We start from the raw sequence: 23,155 nt of genomic DNA on the forward strand, positions 1-23,155 counted from the left end.
CGATGCGCATTGTTGCAGCTCGCAAGTCTACAGCTCTCCATCAGGTACTCCACGTGTTGTAGCTTGGCGTCCACAGTTTGGGTTGCGCTTACATGACGCAATACCACACTGGAGTATAAATACAGGCGCAATGTCTTAATGTGCTAGAAAAAATGACTTCTTTTTATGTACTGAGAAACAGCCTGTTATTGAGCAATGCGAGCTAGAAAAAAGCGCGATAACTTGTCGTAGCTTGTAGCTTTGATTAATATGTTAACGGTGCATTCAATAAGCGAGAAAACGGCAGTTTAGTATGGCTGGAAGTGCTTTGAGACAGATTACCGCAGGGTTTATTTGAAACAAACCGCATCTTCATAATGCTGTCTAGTAAATTATCTGCTTCTGAGCCAGTCGCGAACAATTATAACCTGCCGTGACACTGCCGCAAAATCAGCATGTTCTTTCCAAGAAATAATCCAAGACACCGCTCTGGGATCCTGTATGCGAAACCGCTTTTCGGGCACGCGGCAGCTCGATACATTCTAATAATTTGAGCGGCGTATAGATAATTGTAACATTTTGCATTGTGAAGATGAAAAGTCGAAATGCTGAGTGGCAGCTTTTGTATTAGAAGGTTATTGCAAAGAAGCATAGAAAATCAATCTTACAAGGATGGTGGCTACAACAGCGAGCAATACTAAAAAAACGCTTAAAAATTCCTTGTGTCATTTCGAAATAATTCCTGTTTAAAAATCTTACCTTGTGCATACTGACACTCCTTCTTCTGAAAAGGGTAAATTTTGACTCCAGCACAGTCAATGTTGTGGCTAATAGAATGACAGCAAGAAGATTCCTTTCTGTCATGTTCCCCACTGTAAGATTGTCGAGGCACACGAAATTACGCAGGATTCTTCACTGAGCAGCCACTCGGAAGAAAATATATTCACATAGACAGAATGAGAAACAAGCTTGGCTGCCTATTGTAACCTGCTGTTCGCAGGTGGGCTACGGAGGACAAATGCGTCGACGAACTTCAAGCGCGTTTTGTTGGCATACGATTTACGCATGTATTGTAAGGTAAGGACAACAGACTATCGCCGTGTTTTTCCAAAAGCTAACGTAATGTTAGGCGGCGCTAGAATATAAATTATAATTTTGTCCATCACGTGAGTGTTTTTGTGAACAGCAAATAGTTTAAATTTCTTCCCCGCATTTTTTTACCTAGCAAAAAAGAGAAATTGTGCCTTTTTGGATTTTACGTAGCAGTTACCTGCAGATTAATTGCCACTCGTTACCAGCTTTTTTTATATTTCTGTTTGGGAAACCAGTAACATTTGTGTATGCGAAAGGTAGCCGTATTCTGATGACGTTAATATTTAGCTATATGAAGACGACCTGGATCATATAAAGATACTGAAGAAACACTACAGTAGCGCCGAACAGAAAAATGTACTTATTGAGAGATTACCGTGTACTTAGCGAATGTGAATGGTGGCAATCTCGTTGAATAAAATACTTCTTATCTCTACTACAAACTGTATTTCTGATTTCTTTCAGAATATCATTTATTGATTCTTTCTATCTAGGCAATAGAAGGTGCTGTGATGGTTTATAATATAATTGCAATATTTACGCATGTAGTTCCAGCATACTAAGAAGAGGAAACCGTGAGGAATTCAAAGTAGCGTCCCGGATAGGTTGTATTTCGCAAAGACAGCAGCTAAAACCTCGCAGAAGGGTTCTGGAATTACTAAAAGCGCTGTGCTGCCGCGATACCTTATGTAAACTGAATGAAATAGCTCCTATACACCAGTAAACTGAATCACGATGCAGGCCAGTACCCTGCTATAACATGGAAATAAATTCCTTTGTTACAACGTAGACATAAAATAGTGATATATTTCTCAGTAAAGTAGGTGTATACATATATATCGGCATTCACTCCGACAAGGCCGGGCCTCCGGCCGATTCGTCAGTAAAAACATATATATATATATATATATATATATATATATATATATATATATATATATATATATATGAAGGAGGCTGGAAAAATAGATGCTGTATTGGCAAGAGGAGACGCGCCTCGAAAGAACCTTTGTTCTCTTGACATGTCCCAGAGATATCAGTTTTCAGCTAATTAGGGAGCTTAAGATTTAGATTTCCGATATTTCAATACTTTTTATATCGCTCTTATAATTTTTGAGGTATGTGATGCGCAATGGCAAAATATGGTCCTCTTTGTGGGCAATGTCTTATGCACTAAATTTTCACAAAGAACATCATGCTGTCGCTTGTTCAGCTGTTTGTAGAACACAAAATGCCGATATCTAGCCAAACAGCATGTAGGTACATTTAGTGCACCCACACAAAAAAATTTGAGCATTTCAACAAATTTCAAATGCTCAAAACAAATAGAGAAATGAAGCTCCCAAGGTGCAGTATCCACGTACGCACATAAACCGGCTTCATGCGCACTGCTTGAACAACTTCAGAGCCACCACGACCATGGGCGAAACGGGATCAAATTTATAAGGGGTCACTTCATAGGCTACGTCTGAGGCGGCGTGTAATTTTGTAAGAACCAAAATACCGGTACAGCAACTTTTCCGAGAGTCTCCGGTAGTGGACAGACGTCCAGACCCACATGGAGTCGCCGGGATAATAATGCACGTCGCGTCCACCCTGGTTGTATCATAGGGAGTCGGTACGCTGTTGGCTCCGGATACCATGCCGAGCAAGCTGGCGTGCCTCGCTGGCTCTTTGTATGAACTCTTTTTCGTGTTCGTTGGTAGGACTATAATCAGCCACAGGTAGCATGGCGTCAAGTGTTGACGTGACGAAGCGTCCTTATACAAGTTCGAAAGCTGTAAAGTGTGTGGTGCCCCAACTGTCACATATGGCAAATATCTCGACCCACGTCTTATGCTCTAGGTCTATATTGACGGGTGACCGCGTTTCACAGCCTAGCAAATGTTATCGCACAGAGCAGGGCGCGCCTGCATGTACGGGAAGTTTAAGCCCGGCCGCGGCGGCCGCATTTCGATGGGGGCGAAATGCGAAAATACCCGTGTACTTAGATTTAGGTGCACGTTAAAGAACCCCAGGTGGTCGAAATTTCCGGAGTCCTCCACTACGGCATGCCTCATAATCAGAAAGTCGTTTCGGTACGTTAAACCCCATAATTCTTTAATGTATGGGAAGTTTCTCGAAAGTTATCGATGGTTCTATCTGCTGTGTGTTGTCATCGAACCTTGTGTAATGTGATTTCATCGCGTGATGCAATTGGCGTATAACTTTCTGGAAGGCACGTGTTCACCAGTGATCACTAGGGAACCTTCGACGACTCATGTATAAAAGCGGACGGGCTTGACCCGCAGATCAGATTTTAGATGATAGCCGGCTGTGATCGCCACTGTCATTGTTCCTTGAGTGTACCCTATTTTTCAGGACACAGGTTCGCCCGCTATAACACTAGTTTCGTTACAACTGCCTCGCTGCTTTCTTCACCGTGACTACCACGTGACACCTGGTGGAGGCCCAGGGGTAAATCTCCGCATGGCTGCCATTGGCTGTCTTGTAGTAGACGCTATTCAGACGCTAGCGCCAAGGTCCCCTTCAGTTACGACCCTAATAGGAGGGCGACACTTTAGCAAAATGGCGGCGCACATGATTGTTTAGGTTATCATGGCAACAGACACAGCAGCCACGCGGCGCCTCCTCACCCTACCGTTTTTTTTCTTTTCGTTTTTATTATGCCGACCCCCTCCGCTCCCTCTCCACCCTTCCCCATGCCCCGCGCGCCTTTACTTTTGCTTTCTTTTTGCTTGTCTGCGGAGCGGTTTTTTTTTTTTTATCGCGCGTGTGCATTACTCCAGGCATTGTTTGTGAACTGGCGAGTGGTGCGCCGGGAGTTATTTATGTGTAAGCACGCTCGCAGTCGTGTCCATACTTTGAGTATTCCAGAGTCCACTTCCAACACACCTTTCACCTCGTTTTATTGAGTTCCTTTTCCGAAAAAAATATTTTTGCATACCTTGGTATTATACTCGCTCAGAAAATAAACAAAAGTGAAAAAGGCATGACATGTACATGACTACTAAACAACACAAAAGTTCACAGACAGTGAAAGAACAAAAAATAACTAAAACTCGAGAAAACGCGAAGGCCTTTTCTTGTACAAACATATAGGAGATTTTTATATAATTCTCTCAAGACCAAAATGTAGAATTGCTTCTGCTATACTCACTGAGATATTGCACAAAAGTGGACGACGTGTATGACACAGTCATGACAGCTAAAGAAAGGGAAAATTCTCTGGTAATTGCCAAAAACATTAACACGGAAAATGCCTAAATAATAGACCCAAATGCTAAGACTGCTTGATGGAAAGCCATACTAAAAAAATAAGAGCTTACTTATAAACCTGCACGAAAGTATATGAAATGCGCGACATATTTATTACTACTGAACAAAATGAAAAAGACATGGCAGAAGAAAATAACATTGCACTAAAAACAGAAGTAGACATCACATTATTTTGCACATGGCCACAACTTGAGTAACTGCGGCAAGGGGGAAGAGAAGGTAGTAAGCTTTTGGCAGCAGCGCACAGAAATCACTCGCAGAAAGGCCTATACCGTTTCGCTGAAACGAAAGCTCTGCCGAAAGATTGCGCAGCCGATGTAGCGAAATTATTCGACGAGAACATCCGGCTGCGACATGGCGCCCCGGAAGTCTCCATCACTGGTAGAGGAACGGCCTTTACAGCCGAGCTCACCCAAGCCATTATGCAATACAGCCAGACAAGCCACAGGAGGACAACTGCGTGCCACCCGCCGACGAATGGTCTTACTGAGAGCCTGAACAAGACCCTCGCCGACATGCAGGCTCGCAATGTACGTCGACGTTAAACAAAAGACCTGGATGCCATCCTGCCGTACGCAACCTTGTCTTACAACACGGCGGTGTAAGAAACAACACAGATCACACTGTTCAAGCTGGTTTGCGGCAGGAACCCGACAACGACTCTCGACGCCATGCTGCCGCGCGTCACGGACGAAGAGAATCTAGACGTTGCCATCAATCTCCAGTGCACCGAAGGCGCCGGACAGCTCGCCCGCCTGCCGATAAAGAACCAGGAGATGACTGACAGCTGATACTACAGCCTTCGACGACGCTACGTCGAGTACGAGCCCGGCGACCGTGTTTGGCTTTGGACCCCAATACGCCGACGAGGACTGAGCGAGAAGCTTTTACTCCGCTATTTCGCACCCTACAGTATCATCCGATGCATTGGCACACTCAACTATAAGGTCGTACAAGACGGAATTTCGCTATCATAGCGACGCCGCTCACGACCTGAAATAGTCCATGATGTAAGACTAAAACCGTTCTACTAGTGCTAAGGAGCTTTGGGATTTTGCATAGCTGAATTCTGGACATTACTTTCACGGCCTTGTTAATTTCAACTTTTGTTAATTTTCATTAATAAGGATCCTGTTGTGTTTTGCTGTATTATGCTTGTAGCATCGGGACGATGCTTTTTAAGAAGTAGGCATTCACACGTGTAGTTGTTTATCGGGTGACCACGTTTCGCCGCCTAACAAATGTTACCGCAGAGCGCAGGACGTGCCTGCTCGCATCGGAAATTTTTAGACAGTTATCGATGGTTCTATTCGCTGCCAGATGTCACCGAACCTTGCGTAATCTGATTTCATCTCGTGACGCGAATGGTGTAGAACGTTCTGGAAGACACGCGGTCACGAGCGATCATTCTGTGACCTTCGATTATATGTATAAATGCCGACGCGCCTGACACGCAGATCAGATTTTCGACTATCGCCGACTGTGTTCGCTGCTGTCGTTGTTATTTGTAGCCTATATTTCAGTGCACAGGTTCGCCCAATAAAATGCTAGTTTCGTTACTCACAGCTTCGCTGCTCTCTTCACCCTCACTGCGACTTCACAATATACACGGAAAGCGTATCAGCTAGCGTTCTGTTGATGTGCTCCGTTAATCCATTTGTTTTTCGATAACACGCAGTGCTCCTGCGGTGTCAGCTATGCGCCAGCTTGCGAACGCCCTGCATAAGTTCAGCTGTGAAGGGTGCACTGCAATCTGTGATTAGAACAGAGGGTCCACCATGTCATTGGAGGATGTGGCCGACAAAGAACATAGCCACTTCATAAAGGTTCCCTTGGGGAATAGCTACAGTTTCGGCGTACCGGGTTAAGTAGGCGATAGCGAGGACTATCTAACTGCTGCGCGAAGAGGTCAATAGGAATACACGAAGCTGATTCATTCTTTTTTGTTAGAACGGTGCTTGAAGTTGATCCACAGGGTGGAAAAAGCCAGTCGATTTAACGGGCCGTTTCTTGCGGCGCTGACATTCGTGGCAAGTCTTTACGTGCCGTTGCACAGAAGAAAACAGAACAGGCCAGTAATACTTGTGTCCTATTCTGGCTAATGTTTTAGCGAATCCTAGATGTCAACCGCAAGGGCCATCATGGCAGGCTTGTTAAATCTCTTGGCGCAGCGCCAATGGCCCGACAAGGAGGTAAGTACTTGGACAGCTTCTGCAGTTCTTCCTTTAAAGGACGTTGTTGTGCAGACAGTATGATATAAGCCGCGCAAGCGAGTGAGGTAAAACGGTTTCAACTCCTAGAAGGGGCTCGATCAGCGGCAGCAACCCAGGATCACCGCACTGGTGCTCATCTAGCTTTACGACGTCAATTACACCGACAAATGGCATGTCATGGTAAAGGTCCGATGATGTCGTAGTCACTGGTGCGCGTGATAACCGTCGGCGTCATTGTACTTCCTTCCATATCGGTGGACATCGGTGATGTCACATTCTTGTAACCGCAGGCTCCAACGGGATAGTCTGCCTGAAGGATGTCTGAGGTTGGCAAGACAGCACAGGGCGTGCTGATCGATGAGAGCCTTAAACGGTCTATCGTACCAATAGGGTCGGCATTTACTAATTGTGAAAGCCACCGCCAAACATTCTTTGTAAGTGGTTGAGTAGTTTATCTGAGCCTTGGTAAAAATACGGCTTGCACAAGCAATGACGCGTTCCGCACCAGCTTGCCACTGCACCAAAACTGTGCCGAGGCCCGCATTGCTGGCGTCAGAATATATTTCTGTATCAACGTGATCGTCAAAATGACGAAGTATCGGGGCAGCTTGCAAATGCCAGCGCAATTCATTGAACGACTGCTGTTGCTCGTCCACCGCCCAAATGAAAGGAATATCGTCGCAGGTAATCCGTGTCAGAGGCTCAGCGATTCTCGAGAACTCCTAGACGAAGTGTCTAGAACATGCGCACAAACCAAAGAAGCGTTGAACAGCCTTTTCTGTGGGTGGTAAAAACGCGGCTACAGTAGGTAGCTTGTAGTAGTCTGGTCGGATGCCTCTAGGACAAACTACATGGGCAAGATATTCGAGCTCTTGGAACACAAAGTAGCGTTTTTCAGATTTGATTGCGGAGTTGGCACTACGGATGGCAGCGAGGAAGCTCTTGAGCCGTGCGAGATGTTCGTCAAACGTGCACGAGAAAATGACGACGTGATCCAAACATACGGGGCAGGTTTGCCATTTGTGTTCAGCAAGGACCGGTATCCATCAGTCGCCGAAAGGTGGTAGGTACTGAACAGAGACCGAAAAGGAAAACTTTGAACTGATAAAGCCCGCCAGGTGTCGCAAAGCCTGTTTTTTTCACGGTCCAATTCATCCGCTTAGATTTGCCAATACCAGAATGTTAGATACTAGAAAGAAAAAGCTTGGCATGTTGTACACGATGCAATACGTCGTCGATACATGGCAATGGATCAACATTTCGTTTCGTGACACAGTTATACTTTCTGTAGTGTACAGAAAAACGTAGTGTGTTGTCCTTGTTTACTAACACCAAACGGGAGGCCCACGGGCTTGCGGACGGCTGGATGACATCGTCTTGGAGCATCTCTTTCACCTGCCGCTTGATCGCTTCCCTTTCCGCTTAAGACACCCTGTAAGAATACTGGCGAACAGGACGTGCTGAGTCGTCCACAATAATCTAGTGCTTTGTGATGGACCTGCATCGTACATTGGACGACGTTGAAAGACAGTCAGAAAAATCATTCACGAGGCTAAGCTGTCAGTCTTTCTGATGGTCTGGCAGGGCAGCGTTCACATAAATGCGTTATTTTAGCCTGGGTAACTCAAATTACTGAGGTGATGCGATTGCTAATGTGCGAATGTCAGTAACATCAGTAAGTTCGCAAAGAAATGCGATTGTCGTTCCTCGAGGTGCATGCCGTACTCGTTGTTAAAGTTTGTTAGAATAACGGCGGAACATTTGTTTCGCACCTGAAGAAGCCCACCTGTTTGCCTCAGCAATGCCTTCGGCATCGTCCTCCATATCGCATCCGACAACAGTAAGCACGCTGCTCTTGGGTGAAACGTGAAGTGATCGTGGGCTACAGGAAGCGCGATGTCAGCGTAATAGTCATTACTCTTCGCTTCGCCTTGCATAATAGCGAAGCTGACTCTGGACTCTTGCAGGTGGATGATGGCACCTTTCGCGTGAAGGAAACCCATGCTGAGTATAAAGACCTTTTAATATTGAAAAAGAATGACGAAGTCGTCGATATACGCGAAGCCCCGAATATTGACTCGTGTCGTGCACCGGCAAACTGGTGTTATGACGTGCCCTCCTGCTTTACGAATCTGAGTTCTAGTCCATTGTGTTGAAGCTTTATTCTGTAAAAGCGCGATACTCTGGCTGATAACAGACTTGTCCGCACCATTGTCGATTAACGACTTGACTTCTTGGTCCTTATGGTTACTGGCACGTCGCAAGATACTGACATGGAAACACACTGTTCCCATGCGTCTGAATTTTCTCATAACGCTGTCTTCCTCGTACAGGATCTTCTGCGTTCGCCACTTCAGCGACCTCACTTGCGCATTTCGTTAGACTAAGTTTTTCGAGGGGCCTTGAGTGGGTGAGTGACGCTTGGTTGCTCTCGGCGTGAAGAGGGGGCAGGAAGACCTGTTTCGGGCCGGTGACGGTGACCAGCGATCAAGGAATTGCCGAACAAATGGCGTCCTGGTGTCGGCAAGATGGGCTTTGATCCCATTCGTTCGCCTTTGCGCGGGAAAGGCGCACTGAGCGAAAATTCATGGAGCCCCGCTCGGAGGCAAGGACATGCCCTGGGAGGCGATTAGCTTCACCGCAATGAAAATACAAGGGCCTCCAGGCTGCGGTGTGCCATATGTTGCTCTTGCCGGGTGGTCGCGCTTCAGCCATGAATGGCTCACTGCGAGGCCTCAAGTCGCCAGTCGCTTGTTCAACGGCGCGCACACCATGAAGTCCGGGAGTACGCTCACACTACAAAAAGTTGGGGACTAAAAACTTCGCGCACCTGCTGCAAACGACCCGCGAGGCTGTGGGTGCAGTGCCTCATGCTCAGGTGTCGCTTCACTCTGGGACACAGACATGACTTGACATGACAAGAACTTTATTTGAGTCCTGAGGGACTGAGATCATGGGGAGCCAAAACCGAAGGGACACGGACAGCCTGCCTTATTTCCTCATGCATGACCTCAGACAGAGAACACCATGGTACCGAAACGTCAGCCACCTGACGCTTTTCGAGCTCTTCTCGAACAACAAGCTTGGTGAGCACCCACAAGGCGTCCGTACTGCCAGAGTTTAGAGCGAAAGCGTCACGTGAGAGGGTACACATGTCGCGGTTATACTTGCTTGTTTGCCGCTGCTTTGCCTTTTCTATTGATGTGGTTTGCGCAAGAAACTCTGCAGTGGTCTTGGGAGGGTTAAAGCTCGGGACACCAAATGACTATTGCTTCACACCGCGTATCATGTTCCTTAACTTGTTTTCTTCCGACATGGACGGATGTGGGCGTGGGAAAAGCTGGTACATATCTTCCACAAACATTACGACGCTTTCGTTCGGTCGCTGTACCCTCGCCTGAATTGCAGATTCAGCTCGGCCCTCGCGATCAAGACTTGCATATCAGCTAATTAGCTGCCGTCAGAATTCGTTCCATATCAATTGGGTCGCACCACATTTCTCAAACCATGACCGCGCGCAGTCCTCGAGGGTGACGAAGGCGTAGCCCAACTTTTCAGACCAACTTTTGGTCCAACTTTTCAGACGCGCAGATCCGTCCATGTCGGAAGGAAAGAAGTTAAGGAAAATGATGCGCGGTGTCAAGCAAGAGTTATTCGGTGGCGTCATAGGTACCCACTCAAAACGGTTGCAGAGTTTCTTTCTTCTGCTCCGCAGTGCAGCCGTTGAATTCCGCTACACACTCAAAGACATCCAGCCAGCCTTCAGCATCCTCGAAGGCATCCACATGGAAGGATTTGAGGATTCGCGGCTGGTTTAGGACGACCTCCAACGATGCCGTTGGGGAAGAGGGAACTGATGTACTCATCCTTCTCATCCTTCTGACACAGTTAGGTAGAGGCTTGGGCTCAGGTGGTAGTTACTGAAGTCAACGGCTTGTCCTTACATGTACTGGAGTCAGCTCAACAGGACTTCGTAATAGGCTTGTAGACGGAGTTTATCTTAGAGGGGTAGCATACCCCCCACCTCCACTAGAACAATGTAACAGATTGAAGATGGAGGCTGGAAAAATAGATTCGGTCTCTTTAATGGCGGGCCATAAAGAGAGTGTGCAGCCAGCATGCTTAATTGTCTTGCATATCCTAGACCTTGCGCGCGCCTTCTTTCTGTGCGGAAGCCCCACATCTTCGTTTCACTATCTAATTAGCGGCTTAGAGTTCAAAGGGTCAGTACGTTTGTTAAAAAACTCTTTCATGAGCACACTTTAAAAGCCATATGCACACACACTCGCTCACACACACGCGCACACTCACACACACACACACACACACACACACACACACACACACACACACACACACACACACATACATACACACACACATATATATATATATATATATATATATATATATATATATATATATATATATATATATATATATATATATATATATATATATATATATATATATATATATAATCAAGGAGAACGTCTGCACCTAGCCAGCAGAATTGCTAGCAGCATCGCGTGGCGCAGATGCTCGAGCTTAAAGGCTATGCTTGGTGAAGTTCTCTACCCATCATCGGCCCGACGTGTAATGCAGCTCCTTTATAATTGGTGGACGTGCTGGGCTCCTCCAACTCTGCCATCCTGGATTTCCACATTCGGACGCGGCCTTTCGCCATTCCAGACGCCAACCAGCAGACGCTCCCGTTGTCACCTTTTCTCTGCGCTGGCTCTATTCACCAGCGGGATCTTACCATCTTCACTTGGACGGACGACAACAACGTTGAAGACTGCCTTGCATCCTACAAGAGTCCGAGAGCTCATAACAAATGGGGTGACTCGACCAACCTAACCAACGTCGCTTTCTATCCCGCGGGCGTGTCCCATCTCTGGTTCACGAACCCTGAGGCGCATTTCAGAACGTGGTTTACAATCGAAGCGGCTTTTACAGAGGTGTTAGCCGACCCGCCTTCCGCAAACTCCGAGCCGAGCAGCAATTGCGCACTCGCGCACAGGACACGGGAGAAACACTCACCAGTTAGATATCGGACGTTGTCGATCTATGTATACGCGTCAATTCCACCATATCGTAAGTGGACCGAATCAAGCACAGCATGAAAGGAATTGATGATGCCTTCAAAATGCTACTGGCCAAGAACCCGAACGATGACGCTCTACCCATCATCGGCCCGTCCTGTTATAAAGCAATATTACGTATATATATATATATATATATATATATATATATATATATATATATATATATATATATATATATATATATATATATATATATATATATATATATATGGCGGCGCTGGCTAACACTCCCAGGGTTCTACTAGGACTCATAAATACCCAAGAAAGTGGATGGGGAAACGGCGCCGCGGTAGCTCAATTGGTAGAGCATCGCACGTGAAATGCGAAGGTTGTGGGTTCCGTTCCCACCTGCGGCAAGTTGTTCTTTCCTCCAGTTTAATTTCTATTAATTTATCGTTTCTTCATTCCATTTATTAAGCATAAGCAATTTCCCCTATGTTGTCCTTGATGCCAGTGTTTGTTGGCTTCTTATGATAGGACTAATGAAAATCGGGCCCCTCGGTTAACCCCTTTCTTTTCGTTTACATATATATATATATATATATATATATATATATATATATATATATATATATATATATATATATATATATATATATATAGATATATATATATATATATATATATATATATATATATATCCTGAGAAGCCAGCAAGTGCACCAAGTACAACATACAGGAAAAACCTATACTTACTAATTTGATACATTTACTACTGATACATATAGTGGCAATGGAAGTGGAACGTAAGAGCAACTTGCCCGAGGTTGCAAAGTGAGCTATTGTGGTGCCGTTCCCTCATCCACTTTCTAGGGTATTTACGTTTTACTACTAGAACTAACCTTAGGAGCATTAGCCAGCGCCAACACTAACAAACCTTGTCGACGGATGCGCAACAATCTTTCGGGCACAGACTTGACGAGTACTCGACTTTTTGAGTGAAAGCCAGTGGTCACAAAACCCACACATGCAACCTGAAGGCATGAATGTTGCCGCATTCAAGACCCTCGTTATACAATGAACAAGATGAAAGGGGTTTAAGCAAGGGGCCCAATTTTTATTAACCATCTTATAAGCCAACGAGCAAGAACACAACAGACACCATAGTGGAAATTATTTGTACTAACTAGTTTAATTGAATAAATATTCGATAATGAAAATGAAAGTGCATGAAAAAACAACTTGCCACAAGTGGGGAATGATCGCACGTCTTCGCATTACGCGTGCGATGTTTTACCAATTGAGCAACCGCGGCCCCGTTCCCCCATCCACTTTCTGGGGTACTTTTGTTTTACAAATGGAAGCAACCCTGCTAGTATTAGCCAGCGCCAGCACTCGCAAACCTTAATGTCGGATGTGCAACATCCTTTCTGCTGCAGGCGTCACGAGTACATGATCGTTTTGAGTGCAGCCATCTGATCAATAAACAAACACATAATATAAATATATATATTTATTTATAATCATATATTGAAGACTGGACAAAGTGGACACAGCGTTTGCGAGAACAATTTTTTTTATGAGTATTCGACCATTTTACATGCAACGTCATGTGCTTGCGCATGTCTTTTGTAATTTCCACGAGAACGTTATTGTGAATATAACATAATATGCCGAAAGCAAGTAAACTAACCATTCTATAGACACTGGCATTGCTCAAGCACTGGCATTGCCCAGAACAAAGGCCTACATCACCAATCCTCCGCAACTCCTGTCTTGAGCTGCCTGGATGTAACTTACCGCAGGCCTGTAAATTTCATAATTTTTATACCCCACCGAATTTCCTGCCATGGTGAACTGCTCTTCTCTTCCCCTGCCAACCCTTCTGTAACTTTAATTATCCACCGGGAATCTGCCTTACGCTTTACATGGACTGTTCAGCTCTGTTTTTCTCGTGTAGTCAACGAGCATATCGGCTATCCCTTATTCATCTCTGCTGCACACCGCTCTATTCCTGTTTCTCAGGGTTACGCCTAACAATTGTCGTTCCATCGTTGTTTGCGCAGACCTTGACTTGTTCTCGAGCTTTCTTTATTACTTTCCAAGTTCGTGCCCCTTATCTTAGCACCAGTACAATGCAATATTGTACACTTTTTTTTCCAACAGCAGTGGCAAGCTAGAAGTCACAGCGTACATTTCCTGCTTATTTTAGGCCGTGCGTCATGACTTCACCGCTATTGTGTGGGTACAACGTTTCACATATCATCGGACGCCAGCTGGCTCCTAGCGAGAAAGCAATGCTTTTTTTTCGGCAGATTGATTTCACACCTACACTGCGTGCAAGACACCTGCGACTTTCTAAACGTGAAAACAATACTGGCGTTGCTTAAAATGTTGCATAGCTTTTTCAGACCTCTGTATAATATCCACCAGGTTATGCGCCAACATATATAAAATATATCAATATAATGATACACAAATTAAAGAAATTCAGAATTACCAGCAAGCTATGATTGTTTCTGGTGTTCAAAAAGTATTTCTTGAAGTTGTTTAATATAAATGAGTGAGGCAGTGTACGCCGCTTAGCAGGGATAACATGCTAGCGTTAGAAAAGTACCGGGTGTTTCAGGAAACCTTAATAAAATGGTAAAATATGTGAATGGCACGTAGCTGGACCGAAGCAAGGTAATGTTTGCTGTCGCTTGGAGATACGCAGATTATTTTCTGTATTCTACGTATGAGATAAATTAGCTTAAAGTATTTAATGAACTTTTCAACTATTACAACTAAGTGAAAAGTTTCGGGGTGAAAATTGGACATGAACATGAGAAACTCCCGATACAGATTTACCTTGCTCAATACTCTTACGGCCTAACTGGCCCACCACTTCAACTTATTTCCAGCTACCTAACTAATCTTACTCAAGTTGCTCAGAATGACGGCAAACTCTCATCTGTTATAAGCATATATCAAGGCGTTCCTCAGGGCTCAATCCTTGGCCCGCTGCTGTCTCTGCTATTTATAAACGACGTACCTAATTTTCTGACCACTACGGACTGTATATGCTATGCAGATGACGCGACTATCTTTACTTGTGGTAACAATGTCGACGAGCTACATCGAAATGTTAACGATGATCTGCATAACATAGCTTCCTGGTGTCAAAAGAACATGTTGGTCATCAATCCGCTAAAAACGGTTTTTATAGTTTTTCATTCCTTCCCGACACTTATTTCGAACTCTATATCGGTGTGTCTTGAAAACAATTTAATACCAATATTCGATAAAACTAAGTTTCTGTGCGTAGTTTTAGACAGGCATCTGAAATTCAGTCTTCATGCGCAGTCACTTGTGCGTAAGATATCGTTTGGAATACACGCCATAATCAAAACCCGCTCATATTTTCAGCCACAAATTATCCATCCCCTTTATCATGCACACATTCACAGCCATTCATCTTACTGCAGATCAGCCTGGGGAAACACATACCTCGCTCACCACAGCCAACTTCAACGCCTGCAGAATGAGGCGATTCGCCTTATGACTTTCAGCCATTTCTTATCGAATCCGACGCCACTTTATTGCAGTTTAAACATTAATCCTCTTCATCAGCTCTTTCAATTAAGGTTTACAATCCTGATATATAAGATATTTCGTAATATTACACACATAGATTGCTTTGTTATTGAAACTTTTGTAAATACTAACACTACTAGGTTCTCTGAACTCGATAATCGTCTTTTGCCTAAAGTGAGCACAAGCTCTGGTAAGTTCACTACCGCATTTGCGGGAATAAAACTATGGAATTCTATTCCACATACCATTAAATCATCCCCCACAGAGCATATATTCAAGAATCAAGTTAAGAAATACCTTATGCAGCAACTCTCTTCATCCTAACCACCCCTTTTGTGATTGTAATCATAATTGACTTAGCTATTATACTACATGTTATATTACTCCTATTTTTATTGTATTGTACATTTGCATTGCTTGTTCACTACTGAAGTCTTCTCCGAATTTTTTCGTCTTACTAAACAGCTTTATATTCTTGTTTTTTTCGCGCTGTTTCTCATTTTTTTGAAATTGTCTGTGAAGCCACCGTAACCAATGCTTGATTTGTATCGTCTTTTTTTCATTTTGTTCATGTATGGGAGCCCCCTGACAGTTTGTAACTTTGGGACTCCCTGTGTAATGCTAATTTTGCATACAATTCTTGTAAAACTGACATAGTTGATGAATTAACTTGAACTTGAACTTGAACATGCTGCATAAAAGTGTTTTTCCGAGCGCGAAAGCAGGCAGCATATACACACAAAATTGCCGTGCGTCTAGCCGCTCGATGCACTCTATGCGTATTTGCGGCCTTCTTTCATGTTCAGAAAAACACTTTATGTAGCACGTATTCAGCAACAGAAAGCTGTATCGGTAGCTCCTCTTTGACACTGTTCATCTGACTATAATCATTGAGAATTTGATCATTCGACTAATAAATACTAATTATCAAATTAGGCTGAGTGCAAATCTTAAGTGTAATCTTAGTATCTCCAAGCGACGGCAAACAACATTACATTGGAATCTGTTCAGCTGCGCAGCATTTACATGCATTGAATGTTTGGCACATGTTAAGTGAAACACCATGTACGTGCGCAATGAAACACGTTCAAGCCGTCGCGTTTCTAGAAAAGACATTAAATATATAAAGGCGCTTTACGTTCGCATTTCATCCCCTGGTGCGGATCTAAAACAGGGCCCAGAAGGCGCTGCACAATTGCAAGTCAACGACAGCCTTCACGCAGCTTTTAACTGTTTTGGGTAGTACAAAATACTAGGTTCTACTTTGGAATGCAAAAAAAAACACGGTATATGAGCTAATCGATGTAGCGCTGCAGTCAAAATTTCAAACATATTTGCGCATTGAAGATTTTGTGATATGCCATGAATGGCGGAGAATTCAAAGTGCAGTGCTGAAGCCGTACACTGCTCACTTTTAATAGTAACCGCAATTTCGCTGTGCAGGCGCATCCGGGCATGTAGCTGTGTCATTTCGCAAGATGGCAGACCGGGCGGCTAAAAGCATCAATGGCATCCGTGCATTTCTGCTAACATCTCTTACCTTAGCGGGCTCTGAAGCGCTTGCAGTGGGCCATGTATTTTTGTTTCTTTATTTATTTGTGTTTTTTTTCAAGTGACACCAATAATTTTCGGGCTAATCAGAGTGGTGAGGGGTCCCTGGCCGAAACTACAAGCCGGTGTAGATATCATGTAAGGGATAATAGTAGGCAAAACTAAAGAGATGTATTTCGGAAATATAGGCAGAGAGAAGCTAAAGCCGCCACGGCAGAACATTCTCCTCATAAGCGCTGCTGCGATCGTTGTTTTGGTCCTCTTCGCATCTCCAATTTACGGAAATGGCTTCTAACGTGTGACCCCGCCCAGGATTTGATTACTTTCGAGGTTAACGGTTGCTGTTCTTGCTAACACGTGGTAGTTACGAATTCCCGAATCGCATCTGCACCGTTTGCAATTTTTGCACCCTAATGGTCACATTATAATGCTGCTCGACCGTGAAGGGTCTGATTGAAATCTAGACTTGTCTAGTCTACATATTGTCACGGCTCACTGGAGACAAGAGCGGAGAGCGGCATTTAATCGAGAGAATTAGGGCAAGCGCTCAGTCCAGGCTTCTTTTGTAGCGCCTCGCTTGTACACACGAGGTGGTCCTCTTCATCGTCAACGTGGTTGGGCACAGATGGCGTCGCGGCATTTTCTCCCCTCCAGAAAGAGCATCGCCCCGATGCTCGGCGGGTAGCATCCGGTGTCCAGCAAACCAGAGAGTGTCCATGTCATTCAGAAAAATAAGGTTTCACGCGCACCACGCGCTCAGTCTCAGGCAAGTCCTGACGGCGCCTCGAGCAGGATGGGCTGTCAGGGACGACTTCATAGTTGACGTCGCTAAGGCGTCATAGAACCTTGTACGGTCCGAAGTATCGGCGCAGAAGTTTCTCTGTGAGGCCTCGGCGGCGTACTGGAGCCCAAACCCAGACTCTCTGGCCGAGCTGGTAGACGACGCATCGATGGTGTTGATTGTAACGTCGGGCATCACTGTCTTGCTGGCTAGCTATGTGAACGCGCGCAAGCTGTCTTGCTTCTTCGCCGCGCTCTGTAAAATCTCCGGCGTCAGTCTCGGAATCGTTGGAACCTTGAAGAAGCATAGCATCCAGCATTGTAGTCACTTCTTTACCGTGGAGGAGACTGAGGAACGTCAGTCTTGTTGTGTCTTGCCGAGCCGTATTATAAGAAAACGTTACGTAGGGTAATTTGGTCCCCGTTCTTGTGTTCCACATCGACATACATGCACAGCATGTCTGCGAGAGTCTTGTTGAGGCGCTCCGTAAATCCATTGCTTTGTGGGTAATAGGCTGTCGTCCTTTTGTGTGCCGTGGCACTGAGGGTGAGGACAATTCGTAAGTGTTCAGCCGTGAACGCGGTTCCCCTGTCGGTTACGATAACCGCTGGAGCACCGCGCCTCAGGACGACGTTTTCGATGAAGAACTGTGCGGCTTCGGCTGCCGTGCTGCTAGGAAGTGCCTTGGTTTCAGCATATCGCGTGAGGTAATCTGTCGCGACTATGATCCACTTATTTCTGGCAGCAGATATTGGGAATGGACCCAAAAGGTCCATCCCAATTTGTGCATACGGTGTCTCCGGAACTGGAACGGGATGTAATAGTCCGGCAGGTTTCGTAGGTAGCACTTTTCATCGCTGACAATCAAGGCACGTTCGAACGTAGTGCTTCCCCTGTGCTGCGAGCCGTGGCCAGTAATACTTCTCTTTGATTCGTGCTAATGTTCTTGTGTAGCCTAATGTGACCTGGGGTAGCTTCATCGTGACAGGCCTGCAAAATTTAATTGCGGAGGGTTCTAGGGACGACTAGTAGATATCTCTTCCCTGTTGGAGAAGTTCCTCCTAAAAAGAACACTGTTGCGTAGGCAGAGTTATGACAAGGGCCTTGAGAACAATCCGGGCTTTTCTTCATGCCAAATGAATAAACATACCTTATTTGTGTCAGGAGGAACAAACTGAGATTGGCTCTTCCTATTGCAGTTAAATCTATACTTAGTTGCATTACCATTTTTGCATAGTGTCAACAACTTTTAGGGCAGTTAGATCGACTCTAATACTGACGATGGCTTACCGACTTAAGTATAAGGAAAGAAGGTGAAAAAGTGCAACATTGTTGTGGATTTCACCTAATCCTCTTGATTCTTGCTACTTGTTTGACTTGCTACTTGCTTGCTTGCTGACCACTCGGTTATACTAATTTTGGCGTAATGCCGCAAAAAAGCGAACAAACGAAGATATGTACACACATGACAGAAGCACCAGCTCTAACCTCAAGCTTTAAAGTCAGCAAGCAGACATTATTTAATAACACATGGAGACATGATGGGATGTTATTTGTTAATATAACGTTTTCGTGCAATGCAACTGATGGATGACAGATTCATTTTTTATTCTTTTAAATGCCGCAAGCAAGTGGCATTTACTTCGCACGATGTCTGATGATATTACCTGGCGTTCGACTACTCTCGATCAACAATACACCAATGCAGTTGGCAACCCATATCAACGTAACAAATTCACATTCAAATAAAGATAATGCAGTGTGCACCCTACAAGCTAGCATGAACATTATTTTAATTACTAGTATGAAATGCACGTTTGCTTTCCAAATGGTTCATTTTGATCTGCATTTTATAATTCGAAAGCAGGGCTCCTCAGGAAGAATAATAACATGAAGCTCCACAGTTTGGCTCCTTTATGTCGGTTGCTACACTACCAGTCCTGTTTACAACAGCACAGTTGTGTTTTAGGTTTGCACCCCAATTCAAAAGAATAATTGGGCTTTTGCCTCAGAAAGTGTGTTGCTTTCCAACTAGACGCGAACAAGTATTTTATATCTGCATGATGACCGCAATGGGATGCACTTTTTAAATGACAGTGATGTCATATTTGAAGTGCAGTTGAATACACTCTCAAGTGACCTCAGCTCGGGGGATGACACGATCGGAGGCCATTGTGAGAACGAGGATCTTATTTTTTGTGAACAAAGCGCTTCAACATGAGGAAGCATGACTTATTTCGTCTAAAGTTGCTGCAATTGGATACGATCAAGGAGGGCATTTATTCGTGGCTCCATACACCACAAGATTACAATAATGGCTCAATATGTTGCATTCGGTACATTTAAAAGTCAAGAAGTGCACGATATTCATCTAAACATGGTAGCCATGCTACAGTGTCTGTGGAGAACCCAAGTCAAGCACTATTATAAAATGAATGTATATGGAGAACCCTGTTGGAAACTTTCACAAATCTAGCGATAAACAAGAGGGCCAGTGAAAAAATCCCCGCAACGGCGGACGTATGTCGATGGGAGCGAAACGCAAAAGCACCCTTCTGCTTCGAGGTGCATGTGAAAGAACCTGAGGTTGTCCAAATTGATCCACAGTTCCTCAGTACCTGTGTGCCTCATGATCAAAAGGTGGTTTTGCTCGTGAAACACTTATCATCATCATCGTCATCAGCCTATTTATCGTCCACTGCGCGACGGAGGCCTCTCCGTGTGATATCCAATTGCCCTGTCCTGTGCCAACCGATTCTAACTAGCGCCTGCGAATTTCTTAATTTCATCATTCCACCTAGTATTCTGCCGTCCTAGACTGTGCCTTGCTTCTCTTTGCACCCATTCTAAAACCCTAATGGTTCACCAGTCATGTAACCTACGCATAGATGAATTGCCGCACTTTATTTTTTTCTCTTAATGTCAATTAGAACATCGGCTATCCCCATCTGCTCTCTGATCCACACCACTCCCTTCCTTTCTGTTAACCTTACGCCTAACATTCTTCATTCTATCGCTCTTCCCGCGGTCCCTAACTTGTTTTTGAGCTTCCTTGTCCGTCTACAAGTTTCTGCCCCATATGTTTCCATTGGTAGAATGCACTGATTGTACAGCTTTCTTATTAATTAAAATGGTGAGTTTCCAGTCATAATACAACAATGTCTGCCGTTTGCGCTCTAACTTTTGCTCTTTAGTAAATTTCTTCCTCACGAACAGGGTCCCCTTTCAGTAACTAACCTAGGAAAACGTACATCTTCACACACTATAGAGGCTAGACCGGCGATCGCGAACTCTTGTTCCCTTGCCAGGCTACTGACTGTTATGTTTCTTTTCTGTATAATAACCTAAAACCCTACTCTTATAATCTCTCTGTTGAGGACGTCAATCATTTGTTGTAACTACTATAATACTATAAAACAGTAAACGACAAGAGAGGGGGTTAACCGAGGGCCCCGATTTTCATTAGCCATATCTTATATTACATAGTATATAATACAATAATTTAATTTTAATAGCTTGCTTCGAAATGCTCCAGAATAACTAGACCAAATAATTTAACCCGTTTCTGTGAAGAGTGCCATTTTTAAAATTTAGTACTTCGGCATTTATCATATTGTTTTTATGCTAGTACACGCATAAGACCTCCGATATTGGCATCATTATGCAATCCACTGTTAATTAAGGTGGCTGATTCCTAGAAGCTCAATATATAGTCTCTGCAAAAGTGTGGAATGTCTGTACAAAATAACAGTTCAAACACTTCGGTCTTTATTTACAGCTTAATATGGGACGAGATAAGGGGCCCTATAACATAAAGCTATTCCAATATGCTTGTATTCCAATCTCTTGACATCAAATTTGGGTAACCGCCAACGCAAGCATCGGGCGGTCACCCTCAGGGTTGTCTGAACAGACCAATCAATGGTTCTCTTCGTTCATAGGAGGTCACTTTTGTTTGCTTGAAAAACAAATAAAAGTGAGCGTCTTGTGTTATGTAATTGACTGACAAGTGGCGAGGAGCACGCTGAAGTGGAGAGGGATTTGATGGGGCCGAGCGACTGCACTGAAAATCAATAACCGGATGTAGAGGATGGTGCTGTCGTCTGCGATTGGCCCGCTTTCTCTTACTTTGCTTGCGGTGGATGGTCGAAAATAGCGGCGCAATGCAACGGAAGCTTAAGAATGACCATAAAACGGATACTCAGCGAAAAAGTGTTCGCAGAACGAGGTCGTAAACGTGCCGATAGGCTCGAAAACGATACAGGGCCACGCAAAAAGTTTTATTATACGCAAATAACCCCGTGCTCTCCGGCACGTGCGAGTAGCCAGTGAACTGAATGATCGGCGGCAGTAATCTTTTATTCCTTTCGGAACGCGACAGCCTGCCGCTATTCAAAAGAAAATTCAGTTTTGTTCGGCATATAATGCTTAGCGCGTACGCGTCACTTTGACGCGGTAAGTATATGCGGTTTTGTGACGTCGCATGACAGGCAGGTGAAGAGGGTGCAGCCCGAAAATTTTTGACCGATGGCCGAGGGCTAATGGTGAAAAGGCGTCCAAACGTAAATAACCATTTTTGTTTTCTTCGGTCAAATCATGCATAATCAATGTGTGCCCGTCATATCAAATGGGGAGTTATCGCGGTTTTCCTGACGTCGCGTGACAGACAGGTGAAGTAGGGGTGGTCCAAAAAAGTGTTCGACCAATCGCGGAGGGCTGATTGCAGAATTGTAATAGAAAAATTTAGAATAAATTTGCGCTATAGCGCCCAAGATTTCCTAAATTAACTTTTCATTCGTTTAGGAACTTCATTCTGTAAGGATATGTAGAATACCAGTGACTGGCATGTTTACAATCTAGAGCGGTTTTATTATATCCAGTTTTAATTTTGCTGGTGCAGAAAAATGTTTATCTTATTTGTCAAAAATTAAACATATATACATATATATATACCTATATATATGTCACATTTCGTGTCTATGCTAAAATGCATTCTCTCTCATTCTGCGTGTATCGTGTATTTTTCCTTTCAGCAAGTTGCAACTGCTCTCGAAGGCGTTTACTGGTCTGCTAAACAATGCCGACAAGTACTATTTTCGCGACGACGACTGCATGGGAGCACAAGGTTTCCAGAGAGGCGCTGTGTGATCAGTGAAAGGAAAATATGTCGAAGAAGTGCGGCGACGGGTTAATTCGTCGTTGTACCACGTGTGCGCGTGATTTCGTCAATTCAGCGATGGTCCTTTGCCATCGATTTGGCTACGTGTTTCGTGCACGAGACGAAATATTTCGCGGCGGAAACTCAGTCTGAATACTGCCGGCCGAATTGTCAGACGCAGGCGATCACTCCGAGTAGGCGGAACGCCCGCTCGGGTGGCAGCTGCACGGACGACCGAGTTCCCTTGGGCCTTGAACGCCAGCATCCGACATTTCGGCCTGCGGTGCTCCGTCTGGCGCTGTGTAAGCTTGTGACGCCCACCACCAAGAATGTCGCTACATGCGTGCCGTAGGTAAAGTAAATGGCTTTAATTCCTCCATAATACTCCCACTGTGGCCTGCATAACCTGCCAGTCAAATAAGGGGGAGGGCAGGAGTGTGTTTAATATAGTACTCCCGTTGTATGCTGAATGAAGGGT

The 23,155-nt window shown here is 44.6% G+C and overlaps 1 protein-coding gene and 1 non-coding gene across 2 annotated transcripts in view; one reads left to right on the forward strand and one right to left on the reverse strand.

Annotated features, from left to right (window-relative positions):
* The window catches only part of LOC142587579 (uncharacterized), a 70,913-nt gene that overhangs the window by 12,318 nt on the left and 35,440 nt on the right, over positions 1-23,155 (reverse strand). Inside the window, exon 6 of the mRNA XM_075698693.1 lies at positions 739-851. Coding sequence (XP_075554808.1) covers positions 739-851 — 113 coding nt within the window. The remainder of the gene's footprint in view (positions 1-738; positions 852-23,155) is intronic.
* Positions 11,955-12,027, forward strand: TRNAS-UGA (transfer RNA serine (anticodon UGA)). Its single transcript has one exon. It is a non-coding gene; the product is annotated as a tRNA-Ser (tRNA).

This window comes from Dermacentor variabilis, chromosome 7 (genome assembly GCF_050947875.1).
Source record: "Dermacentor variabilis isolate Ectoservices chromosome 7, ASM5094787v1, whole genome shotgun sequence".
Lineage (NCBI taxonomy): Eukaryota > Metazoa > Arthropoda > Arachnida > Ixodida > Ixodidae > Dermacentor > Dermacentor variabilis.